The sequence below is a fragment of the Anopheles maculipalpis genome, chromosome 2RL, assembly GCF_943734695.1.
Source record: "Anopheles maculipalpis chromosome 2RL, idAnoMacuDA_375_x, whole genome shotgun sequence".
Classification (NCBI taxonomy): domain Eukaryota; kingdom Metazoa; phylum Arthropoda; class Insecta; order Diptera; family Culicidae; genus Anopheles; species Anopheles maculipalpis.
The window spans coordinates 74,581,698-74,595,229 of NC_064871.1; the positions used below are offsets into that span (position 1 = coordinate 74,581,698).

A 13,532-nucleotide genomic window follows, 5' to 3' on the forward strand; every position below is an offset into this window, starting at 1 on the left:
CAACGCACATAGAATAGTGATTGAATAATAATATTAGCGATTTCAAGCAAAGTTTTCGTGCTTTGTGTGTGTGTGCGCTCGGCGGATTGTGATGCTTCGTTGGCAAAGGTATGCTATATACACGATAGTTCATAATCCTAGGACAATTTCTAGAGCTCACCATCCTCCTCTTCTCAGCCCTCTATGCATGGTCGCTTCCGCCCGTCACCCGTCAGCTGCACACTAAACAGATTCACTCGCATCGAGTCACACTTGCTTAGAGGCGATGGTTAAGTCAAAGAAACGGAAGGTGGTTGATACTTCAACCACCATCAAAACGCCACGCTCGGTCATTACAACCACCACCTCGTCATCCAGCAGCAGCACCACCGCCACCACCTCGTCATGCAGCAGCAGCACCACCACCACCACCACCACCACCAGCAGCAGCAGCAGCCTGATCGCATCCGACGGTGGCAACATCGAGGAAGCGACAACAATCGCTGAGAAGGAACAGCTGACCGACTCTCAGCGCAACATTCACCGATTTTGGCAGAACGTGCTGCGGGAGGTACAATCAATCGATACCATTGAGCCCCGCAATCAAGTGTTGCCGTTGGCGCGCATTAAGAAAATCATGAAACTGGACGAGAACGTGCAGATGATCTCCTCCGAAGCGCCGCTCCTGTTTGCGAAAGCGGTCGAAATCTTTATCCGGCAGATCACGTTGCGGGCGTGGGAGCAAACCGAGAAGAACAAGCGGCGCACGTTACAGCGGAGCGATATCGCGATGACCATTACCAAGTACGATCAGTTCGATTTTCTTATTGACATTGTACCGCGAGAAGAGACGAAGGTGTACAGGAAGGAGTACGACACGAAATGGTCGGATGATGATGGTGGTGAGGGTGGTACACTGACCATAGCCGCAGCCACCACCGAAAACGGTGCTGGTAACAGTATTAGCACGAACGGTTCCGAAGACATGCAGTACTTCTTTCAGCTGGCGCAGCAGTTATCAGAAGATAACGGCCAAGCGACGGTTATTGGTGCGGGTGGCAGTCATCGGCAGCTAGTGCAAACGACGGCAGCCACTACCACGCAACAGACCAATAATGAGACCTCGGGCGGGGAAACACAACCTGCAGCCGGTAGTGGCAGTGGAGGTACATCCGGACCGACGCTTAGCAAACGGCAGCAGCAGCAACAACGACAACAACAACAAAATCTAGCCACGCCGACCACGGTACAAACTGCAACTGATCAGAGTATAACCCTCGCGAATGGTGGTACCGATACTTCGGCTAGCGGTGTAGCAAATGGAAGTACAACCACAGCGAATCAGGTCGTATCTACTAACCAATCGCTTCAACTACTGCAACACGTAATGACACCGATCGGTGAAATAACGCAGATACCGTTGAATTTTATAGGCACGGCTGGAACCGGTGGTGGTGCAACGAACGCTGGGCAACCCATCTTCATACAGACGGCTCCGTCGCTGCAGACCGGTTCCACGATAATACACATGGGACCGACCGGGGTCTTGCTGAGTGCGAATCAGCTTCAGCAGTTGCAACAGCAGCAGCAACAGCAACCGTCGAAACAGCAATCGTGCCAGCAACACCAAAGGGATTAATTGAAATGAACGGTGACGGGCTAGAGAATAAGGGATCGCTCCCTCCCCCAAAAACGTTATTATGGAAAGTGACATTTCGAGTTAAAGTAACGGTTTAAGCAGCGCGAGCCGCAAAGTGGCATTTTTTACTTGGGATCAAATCTCAACTACTACTCAAAAAAAAACCTACAAGTTAGCTAGCATTCAAGCATATAGGCAAACGAAATTATAAGAAGCTCGGTCATTAACTCGGGTCAAGATAAAGGGAAAAAAGTAGTACTGCAAGTAGTGTAAGAAAAAATTATTTTGTTTTTTATATACGTTTTTGCAATATACGCTAAACTAAATTAAGCTAGTAGTTTTACAAAAAAAAAATCGAATAGTGTAACATTTTTGCAGGGATAATTTCCACACATCAAAATGTTCCTTTCAAACTGACTTTTTCAAACACGAACAGCAACTAGACTAACGCGTTGATACAATTACACAATAAAAATGGAGATACGCTGCTAACCGTTACTGAAATACCTCATATTTTTAAGTAAAAAAACATCCTTTCTAAAATAAAAAAATGGTTGTGTGGCTTAGAAAAACATTGCAAAAATGTTCTTCTTCTTCTTCTTGGGATAACGACCTCTAAGGTCACGCCGGCATTCGAATGGCTTACTAGACTCTTCCCGATACCACGTAGTTGGATAGTCAGTCCTCACTACGGTGGGGACGATCCGGATGAGATTTGAACCCCGGTCCTGACGTTTGAAGACCGGCGCCGATGTCGCTTACTTCACCATCTCAAATAATCGTAATCGTAATCGTATTATTTAATCGAAGTTTTGTCAATTAGATCATAGGGTTCTTAAGACTTTTGGAGGATCTCTCCTAAGTATCGAACGAAGTTTCCCCTCGGAAGTAGCTACAGATCCGATGGTGTTTTCTCCACTTCGCACGAAAGAACTAGCTGGAACCGTCACTGGCGGAACTTCGATCCACCATTAAACGCTTGTCCTCCAGGTCCAGGAAAAAAAGGGTTAATTCTTCCGACCTTAAAAAAGCCATCTAATCGAAGTGAACACAATTTTTGGACTAGATTTTCTCATCTATCCAATATTCTATATTCAACTAACTGATAAAACTGATTTCGACGGTTGTTAGTCCTGTGCTATTTTCATTTCATCAGTGTCCCTCAAGTGTCACCTTACAGTGGTAGAGCACAACAGCAATTACTTTCTGCGGTGATTCAGCGTTTTGTTTGCCGCATTTTCATCCATTCATGCACCGTATGATTGAAATTCTTGTGCTACACCGCTTCTAGAACAAACAATGCTTTCGTCGTGCCAACAAAGATACCAAAAAATCTTTTGCACAGACAAGCCACTATCTGATATCCGCTTAAAGATGTGCATGTGTCAGCATGGCCCGGCCCGATATCTCCAACGCCTGTCACACCATCCCAAATTCGATCCCGCATCACCAAGGCCACACATTCCATCCGCCCAGAACCTGCTGCCTGAGCGCTCGTCCTATTAATACCTGGCCTGGGTGGAAAGAAAGAAAATGTCATCCCATATTAACGTTACTGGCACGTCCAAACTATAACAATAATCTAATAGCTAATGGGGACATTTGCTTGTACTGCGGGCATCCAGCCAGTCATATTCGTATCTCGCCCTCCCGCCATTAGGTTGTCGTACGCTACGTGACACTCGTACAACTCGTACCTCGTACTGTACCTTTTTGATCTCGCTTGCCTTTCCTTGCCCGTTGCAATCAGCAGAGAGAAAGGAATTCATCTTCACCGTGTCGAAGGGCAAATGACTTGAGATGGGATGGTGCAGCTTTTTCTTTTCCTTTGCTTTGCCCCTTCAATGCGCGCCCAGAATGTCCAACAAGAAGTTACTTGGTCATCGTTGGATTGAAGCACCGGAAAAGAAGACTTGGTTTGCGTTTTTCTTTTCCCCCGGTTTTGTCTCCCCTTTTGCTAGCGCCCCTTTCACTCAAACATCCGTCCGTGCTGGGCTTCCTGGGCAGTCTTTTGTTGCGTTAGTTTCATTCCGCCTGTCACATGTCTTTGGCAATCGTCGTTCGGTTACAGTTTAGTTTTCTTTTTATACCAGTAAACATTCATCTTCCGCACGTCGAGTACCGACGTGAGGTCGGGGTGGTAATTTTCCTTCCCTTTCCCGGTACATTCCCGGTTCTCGTACGCTCGTTTTTTTTCTTTTTTGGAAGAAAGATTTCCCCTCCTGCGAACCCAAGTGCGCAGGAAGTGTTATCACGTGGAAAGTTCAAAGCTACGACAATCCTGCCGAGGGCGACAATCTTCCAACTGACTGCAGTGTTCGTGGTGGGGAAAACTTTTCCTCCCCATCGATGCTTTTCGATGGGCGAGATGGTGCTGCGGCAAAAGATGGCGCGTCAGGCATTGTCGAGGGAAAAACGTTACAATTTATTATGTACTTGGAATTCATGGCGAGCACAAAGCGAACACGCCGCCCGTTCCCTGCACGGGAACCAATGCGACATATGTTTAATGGAGCTCGTTTAACTACGTTTCAGCCACCCCGGCTACGACCGGGTCGTTCCGGCAGGCGAAGTGTTGCCGCTCGAATTGCGCAATGTTTCGGGCAGTGTAACGATAGTTTTGCTCGGTTGCAGACACGTGAGGAATTTGCACGTTTTCCTTCAAGACGTCGAAAGTAATGGGAGTATTAGGGGTAGTAGCAGCAGTAGTAGTGCTTTTCACCAAGAGCTTTCCATTCGGTGTGTACGGTGTGATTAAATAAATATTTACCCGTAGACGATATCCTTAGGAGTATCGTCGGAGGTAACAGGATAAGACGAAATTCTTACCCAACGAACCAAGTTTAGCTTTAGACAAGGATAATAGTTTTAGTAAGATGTTCCCGGTCCAAACGAGGCTAAAAAGGCTAGAAACTTGTCTTGAAACCCGTTGCAAGCCAGCATACACTGGCGAATTCTTCGTCCAGTGTACTTGGGAGGAAAGTTTACAAAGACGTAGTTTTAGGGGTTTGTTCAACTCAAACTCAAAGCGAAAAGCTCACCCACGTTAGCAAACAAAACCCACCCAACTTCACCCTCCATAAAGCTTTACTTCGAAACAGAGATTGCTATGTCCAATTAGAAAATGGCCTAAGACATCCAGAGGGAGGCGGAGGAAACCTGTTAGTTAGATCCACTTATCGCTTACGGTGCGGGAGACTATACGGGAAGGAATTTAATTAGAGCACACAGTCTGCTTCGCCGTTACACGTACATTACAGGCTCCTACATTTTGGTGAGGTAATTAAACGATATCGCAGGTATATTTGCAAACCGGAGGATGGAGTTGTGCTTTATGTGATTTAACTATCGTTAGGAAAAGGATGTTGTGTTATATCATGGCGTTAAAGGATGCCGAAAGGGACGTTAAATTGCTGGTTGCTTCAAAGCTGATCAGTGGATATTATTTATATTTATTTTACCATATGGTGCATCTCGCATTTTCAAATACGGGAAAACGTAAAATATCAAGCAAGAAGGAAAGGAAGAAATTCTTCTAGGAGTCCCGTCAGGCATTAAGGCCAAAGACCATGATGTGCGCGGTCTCAGATTCTTTCTGGATGATGCTTCACGAGCTTTTATCAATTATTCCTATTCCCACGAAGCAAGTTTTAGACATAAAATAGTACAGACTTTTTAAAGTCCTTTTCGCCTGAGTAGTGTGTCGGCGAACCTCGCTTGGCATCTTGTTAAGGCAGATTATTTTTACGTCTTTCGCTTTCCTTTGGACACTCATCTTTGTTGCAAATATGGCTGAAGGATGCCATATTTGCTCTAACGATGCTATTTCAGTTAATTTTGCTTAGACATATTTCATCGATAATATTATTTACTCTGACCACCGTTCATTTGATGACGTATGGCGTCAATTTTTTTACTTTTAATCATCAATCCGGGATTTTTCTTCTTTCTCGGAGAGCGCTATCTTGGGAAAAAGGTGCTTACTAAAATTATGTCTCCGTTTCTAGTTTTTAGAAAGAAGAAGTTGTATTTTGGACGAATAAGTTATTTCTTTGATTGTTTCTTATCCAAAGGTATTTGTTCTTTCCGACGCAAGCACAAATTTATAGGGCTAATAACAAAGTAATGTTCAAAAAACGGAATCAGTGTTTTCTGACGATCTTTACACGTGTAGAAATCTGCGCAGCTTCCCACAATTCTCAGAGCTATTATACTACAATGGATAAACTACAAATGAAGGTACTGGAGACACTCTTTAAATGCTGATGCTGACATATTATCAAGGCAAAAATTGCGTTCTTCATTATTAATTCTTGTATGATGAACTCGAAAGTGAAAGCGTAAACGTATGGTTTCCGTTTCGATTTTGCTGCATAACAGGATTGAAAAATAGAACGATACGGGAGAAACAGGTTTGCTGATTTTTCCAGCTATTTTTTTAAGTCAGACCGAGCAGACCGATTGACGAGCTCAGCTGCAGGAGGGCACCAAACAACGCAGTTGTACTCTTATATAAAATACACAATGACGCAGCTGTTTTCAGGCGCATTAGATCCTTAAACTCTGTACATGTTTTCTTCATAAGCCCTAAAACTTGGTTTACTTTCGTGATGAGGCTTTCCGTATGCTCGCGAAACGTAAGTCTATCAACTTGTTGGATCTCTGGATCGCGAATACATCTTACAACTGTATTGTTTCCTATAAGGTAGTTATTCAGGAAAGGGATCTGCTGAAAATTATTGCTTGACATTTGTTTGGGACACAGCTGGGAGTAATTTCGGCTACGGCAGGACGGCAGGACCGGGGTTCAAATCCAACTACGTGGTATAGGCAAGTCTAGTAAGCCACTCGATGGCCGGCGTGACTCAGGGGTCGTTAAGCCAAAAAGAGAGAGTGAGCATATTTTGTAGCTACTGACAGTTGCGCCGATGTTCGATGTAGAAGGTACAACTGCATCCAGGAGACAGAAGTACCACGAGCGCCATGCTTTCTCATTTTTCGAAGGTACTGGGTATGCCCATACTAGCAGTATGGGCCTTGCCGAGATGAAGCTTCCTGCAACTTTATTTGCTGGAGATTTTATGGTGTCTAGAATAGGTACACAACAAAAGGTAGCCAACAAGGGATTGTGGTTTTTTTTTATATTTGATGTTTTATTTATTTCTATTTACAAAGTTACACATCCCCAATGTTTGGATCTTGACCGCTTATGAAAACCTTTAAAGCTTGATTATTTTGAACAGTGCAACTGATATCGACGAACATCTGAAATATATTGACTATATTAAGCAATCTACAGATCCCAAAATTCACAACTAAACACAGACAATGCTTCTGATTTAAAGCAAAGATTTTCTCTGCTATAGTAGTAAACAGTACACTGTAGAAATACTCTAAATACAAGAATCTCATCTAGAGACGAATGTTTACTTTATCTTTTCCACAACCCCAAGCTGAAAAATCAAACTGAAATCATGCTCCTCTATCACTTCCATGACAAAGCTCTCCCGAGAGTTCTAACGAAACTACCCTTAACCTCCTCTGGTTAAACCATTCTTCGCCCAGCATCTACAACAGATAGACAAACAAAAAAAACGTTAGTAAAGAAGGTTCACCATTTATTCCATTGCCACAATAAGGTTGCTACAATGAATGGGTGATGCACTCGCTTTTCCTTCCGGGCTTCCGGGGCGGGGGCAACATCACACAGGAAGGTGATCCAACAGCCAGCATTCCTACCTGGACCGGCATGCAATGACTGGCGCACAGAATAGCGCACACTTGCGGAAGGAATAAAATTCGCTTTTGCATTGTTTTTACACCACTTTTTGTTGTTTTTTTTTTTACACTTTCCCAGCAGTGAACGAAATGCGAGGTTTTCCTTCGGGAGGGTTTCGACATTCAATAAATTATACAAACACAATGTGCACAGCGCTAGCGTGCGCAGGTTCCGGTGCACTCGGAGGGAAAAATGGTCGGGTGTAGAGTTTTCACACACCACACAATTTTCCCGGACACACTCGGGAAAGTCGTTAAGCTTTCATTGAGCGGATTTTGGGAGTTGTTTTTGTGTTAGAAGCGCCTTTTTTCCACGGCGAATGGCATATAGAGAACGAGCGAAAGAAGTCGTTCCGTGCGACTGATGATCGAGTCCCGGGGAAAGCGCAGTTCCAGTAGAAGGCGTTCAATTATACAGCGGCGTGGGACGGTGTTCTTTGTTTGGAGTCTGTTATCGACGGAACATGATGGAAAAATGGGCAGCTGTGAATGTGTGTTATTTTTGCGAATTACTTCAAACGTGGCACGATGGACCGGATATGATCTTTCGCATCGTTTGTGGTTTCGAAACATTGGCTCAAAAAATACAGTATTTGTTTGAAAAGTATTCAATTAAAAGATGGAAAAGTCAAGCAATAATATTGTGCTTTTCATATAATTGCAATCAGTTCCGCTAGACTTAGTAAAATTTCGTCACAAAAGATTCTAAAAAATTACAGTCAAAAAGGCTTTACAATGATTTCATATTCGAATCCAGCACTGCTTATCGCGTCCTCTATACTTTTTAGAAGTTTAGAAATCCCCAAAACAGTTCAGCAAACTTTCATCCGAAACAAGTTGTTAAATGGCTCGTTAGAAGTTTTCTAGCGATTTATTTCCCTCGGGAGTGTTCGAAAAAGGGCTCTCGTTAACAAAAGGGTCAATATTGCCATTTCTGGTGGAAAGAACATTCTGCAAACACTATTATTTCATAACTTTTGCAACAGCAGGAGTAATGGACGTAAAGGGTACCACCTCATCCAGTTCAGAACCCAATCGTCGAATGCTTTGTCAGGACAATCTTGTTCAGGAACGATGTTCGAAACGGCGTGCAACGTATATCGAAATATCAAGCGTAAGTAAAGGTTTTTATTCACTGTATACTGGAATATTTAGTGGAACTTAAGTACAAATATTTAAGCGTTCTGTTCGTATAAACTTCAGGTTGATTTTACTAACTATTGCTAACCTAGTATAACTACTTCCACTGCTAACGAGGTGTTTTTAAAGATGTTTTCGTAGTAACTATTTTGTGTAATATTTTTTTACCACTTCCTAAATAATATGTTTAAATGATGTTTTTTTCCAAAAACTACATCCAAAAACATGTACTACAGGACATGATGATTCACACGGCAGGACCAGGGCTCAAATCTCATCTGGATTGTTCCCCCGTAGTGGGGGCTGATTAATCAACTGCGTGGTATCATAAAGTCTAGTAAGCCATTCGATGACCGGCAGGATCTAGCGAGTCGTTTTGGCCTAGAAGAATAATAATAGCCTAGTTATTCTGTCCTGACTGTGCCCTCAGAGGCTTTCGTATATTTAATCAGGAAAATGTAATTATTGGTAAAAATATTCTAAACCCAACGATTCATTTTCTATTAATATTAACTCTCCAACTCTTACAGGGTTTACCGTCTTAGTTTGGACTGGCTGCACCGCTTTTTTTGACTTGCCGCATTCCGGTTTTGACTGACTGTGTATAGTGTTGAATGCAAGCATCAGATTTATTATTGGGAGCATTGATTTTCATGCACCCTATTTATGGCAGCATATAACCCCGTCTATGAAAGGATACTTTGGACTGTGCATTGTTCTTTATATGCAAAAATTTTGTGTTTTTCAGCATCCAGATTTTTTTTTTTGTTTAAAATATATTTTTTAATTTTGATGCTAATTTATGGAACATGCAATGGGAGTGTTATGTTTAGTGTGAGAGGAAAATCGTGAGAAATAAATGTACGTAACAAATTTCTTGAAATGTGTAGTAGTGAATCCTTTGGAGATAATTCTTTCTCTACGAAATTGATACTCGGATAAACATACGGCCTTACAAGCTGTCGTAAATCGAATGGATGAAGATCAATAAAAAATCCGATGCTTGGATTGAAGAATATACACAGCCAGTCAAAAACCGAAAGCGGCAAGTCAAAAATCCAATGCTTGCATTCAGAACTGTACACTGTCAGTCAAAACCCGTATTCGGCAAGCCAAAAAATATGGCCAACCGGTCTAAACTAAGACGGTAAACCCTGTGTGACCGGGGACGAGTGCTTGTCGCGTCGGAATTGGGTGGAGTATTTCGGACCGAGCTTTTCCCTCGTCGAAGCTTGTTTTCAAATTGACCAAGAGTTCATTCTACTTATTCGTTCTTAAATACCTAAAAATTGCTAGCATTTACTTAGTTTGTTTTACTGTTGCTGCGTTCGATTTTATTCGATTTTAAGTCGATATCGCTGGTTAGCACATGAGGCGCAAGACGATCCATCGCGAGCGCAGCCAGTGACAGCATTTTGTAGCCCATCGCGGGCACGTACAGGTTCTACGCTTGGCGACACCATGTATCAGGAAGTTGGTGTTAAATCAAAAGTTTTCCTAGCTATTCTTGAAATGTATCCAACAATGAATGGCGTTAATGGAATTCTTTAACTCTGACTGACTGACTGAAATTTGACTCCATTTAAAACATTAAACAGTAGTGGAAGATTATTGATACCCAATGTGTGGTACCAATAACGCTAGTAAGCCATTGGACACTTGTTTTATTACCATTTTTTGTATTTGGCGTAAATATCTGACAATTTAAATTTTTCCCTAACATAAAAGTATCGAACCTCGTGCTGATCGCTTAATAGAAATGTCTATTCAAATTCAAAGTAAAAAAAAAAACTTCAAATTATCTCACTAAACGAGTAAGGAACTCAATACACAAAGGGTGTCATAGAAACATCTAAATAGTTGAAAACATTTCCTAAAATACAGAATATTTTATCCAGTTTCGGTGGGTTTTATCTCCGTAACCTTCATTATTCAACTGCAATGAAAAATCCATTTCCGGATATTGGGGCCGAACCGAAAGCTCCAGCATCCGTCATGTGATAATCCATTTCGGCGCCAAGCCCATACCTTTGTGATTCGGCTGTACTAAACTTCACCATCCACACGCTTGGGGCTTACTAATGCGATGATGATGATTGCATTTTAATACAACACATGCCTGCCCGTGAGGTCCTTAAACGGCGTCTGGTGCGAATCTGGTGTAACGAGGTTGAGTGGTGTGCCACGTTTGCCGGAAATGGTGCTGCCAGTGCCAAAATGCTATTTCTATCCACACTTCCTTTCACTGCGAGTAAGAGAAATAAAAAATATGCTAAGAGATACAGGCCGCGTTGCTTGTAAACTAGTACGTTTAGCTTAAATTAGGTTTTTTCTAGTCCGTTTTATCGCACGTAGTGGAAAAGTGTGACGCCAAAGCGACTGGCAACAATGGCTGGAATTTAGGTCAACAAAAATCAGTTTGATTCTGTCGGGTTTGAAATGAGCGAACACTTTCTGTGTTTGCTCAAAAATCACAATTTTTTGACCTAACATAGAAAATATTTTAAAAACAATGTTACTGTGTCCTAAAACTTTATATTATACCATGCTTTCTCTTACCAAAGGATTTATTTTGCCCTTCGTAACTAGTGGTCCTCACCTTTCATATAAAAGCAACCTTGATCTCAGGAAGGAACCTTTATGGGGGAAAAAAGGCCCCGCAAAGGGGAAACGCTTAAATATTGCTGTGTAAAATTTAACATTTTCTCCTATTATTCATCCTCCCGTGACACGTTCCAGCCGGCTGACGTTTGTGGCATGGCAAGAAAGACATTACACTCCCTCTCCTTCGCCACCCCTACCGGGTGCACGGGATGGTATAATTTTTAATAAGCTCTTTCCGTAAGATTGTGACAAACGGCAGCTTTTTCATGGTCCAATGAAAGAAAACGTGCGTCAACGATTTCTGAGGTTACCAAAAAAAAAAAAAAAAAGACCGAAAACCACCCGACAGGCAGACACTTCCACTACGTAACATCTCCGTGACAGCTTTTGCACAGTGTCTCATCTTGGCCACCCACGGAAGGCATCAACTGCTTGACAAGGGAACGACTTTTGCTGTCGTAAATCTGCCCGAGGAAGCTGTAAATCTGCTGTTTTGCACTCCTGTGATGGAATTACCGTCACAAAGACCTTCCCCTTCTTCCTGCAGCATTTCATCATTCCCCTTCTTCCATGCAGCAAAAAAGGATCCATTCAGTTGAAGGGCACCCTTGAAGAGTGTGTCCCCTTTTGCTCGCTCGCTTTGTGGCATATCAATAAGGCAGGTGTAATAGAAGTACAGGCAGCTTGGAATGTCAATGATGGGGTACGATAAGACTTGAGCGATTCGGAAGCGTTCTAAGACTTGGGTGACTTGTACAGAAGGAACTCATAAAATTTCAATTTTGCAATACATGGGCAACACGGTTTTCAGTGGTGTTGCAGTGAGGTTGAGGGCAATCCTCACACCGCGCGTTAATGGGTAGATAAATAGTACACCCATAAATTGCGCCAGCCCTAATGATTTCGCGCGTTACGGTACACCTGCTCTCGTGAGCTTTTAAAAATCATTAATATCCTCGAATTGAATAATTTTCTTGATGCAAGAAGAGAAAAATTAAGTCACATTATTATTCAGTATTGACTGAAATTTTCCTTTTGCATGAAATAAGGTACTTGATGTGTATAGAAAAATGCAATTTAAATATAGTAAGAATAATTAATAAGGTTGTATATGCTCCTTTTTTTCTTCCATCCATCAGTGACAAGTTAAACGGCTAGCAAACTAAGCAGTTGCAGGGGGCTCCGAGCTGATTGGAGCCTCGAACCTAGTGGAACGAGCGGCCACGGTGATCCCCGTTGCCTTATCTGCACGGCCCGATACATCCTGCTCTGCAGGGACCCAATAGACCCATCCTCACCAACCCAATTGGCCAACAAAATGTTTTGTCATAGGAAACAGTTTTTGCATAAAGAAGCAAACAAATAATATTTTTAATAATATTTTTCTCATGTTTTAGATAGGACGACGATATGTCCTCTTCTTCAGAGGAGTACGGTACAATCAGTGCCAAAACTAAATCGGTAAACAATTATTTCGAATCAGTAAACAGCCGGAGTCGCTGAACAATCGAATAAGCCCACATTGCTGGTTAAATTTAATGTTTTATGCCATCTATTTTAACTATAGTTATGGAAAAATTCATTTATTCATACATCCCGATTAATTTATACAATTTTTTTTTTTTTTATTTTTATTTATAAAGGCTTTGAGTCTTAGAGACTTCATTCGCCTCTCTACTGTAAAAAAAAAAACTGATTTAATCAAATACAAAACTATTGCATATGTGGCTTAAATATTATGGAAAACTATTGCGATTGTGGCGTATGGTATTGGATAAGTTACAACTATTGCTTAAATTTCTTTGTATAAATTACTGATGCGTAAAAATCTAATAAGGCGGTTCTGCTGAAGTTTGTCGGGTGAAAGGATTGTCGTGAGATCAGTTTCTAGTTGGCAGGTGGCTCGGTGTGTCGTGTATCCATGGCAATCGGTGAGGATGTGGCGGACGGTGATGTCAACGCCACAGAAGTTACAAAGTGGAGGACTGGATTTTTCTAGGAGGTAAGAGTGTGTAAGGCGGGTGTGACCTATACGGAGGCGGGAAAGGACTCGTTGGATATGACTGGATTTGGTGTCTTCCCATGAAGCGGTGTTGTGCTTGATGGGACGGAGTTTGTTGCTGAGGTCTACGTTGTGCCATGTGGAGTTCCAGTGTTGGGAGATGATGGTGTTGGTGAAGCGGATGGCATCACGGCGTGAAAAGGTGTTGTATGGTTCGTCAGGACGGAGCCGACCATCGTTGGCAAGTTGGTCGGTTTTCTCGTTTCCAATGATTCCGGAATGACCCGGAATCCAACAGAAAACGATTGTCGGGGATACAGGTATGGAGTCTAGGAGCTGTATGTGGGGGTCCTTCGATGTGCCGTGTTCGAGGGCAGCCAGAACGCTGGC

At 42.6% G+C, this 13,532-nt stretch overlaps 1 protein-coding gene across 1 annotated transcript; it reads left to right on the forward strand.

Moving 5' to 3' along the window:
- Positions 1-265: 265 nt before the first annotated feature.
- On the forward strand, positions 266-1,618 carry LOC126567465 (nuclear transcription factor Y subunit gamma-like). The gene has a single exon (XM_050223684.1). The coding sequence runs from the start codon at positions 266-268 to the stop codon at positions 1,616-1,618; it is 1,353 nt and encodes a 450-aa protein (XP_050079641.1).
- Positions 1,619-13,532: the final 11,914 nt, after the last annotated feature.

What these genes read in the sequence shown, in the direction of transcription:
- LOC126567465 (XM_050223684.1), top strand. Translation starts at nt 266, where the DNA reads ATGGTTAAGTCAAAGAAACGGAAGGTGGTTGATACTTCAACCACCATC.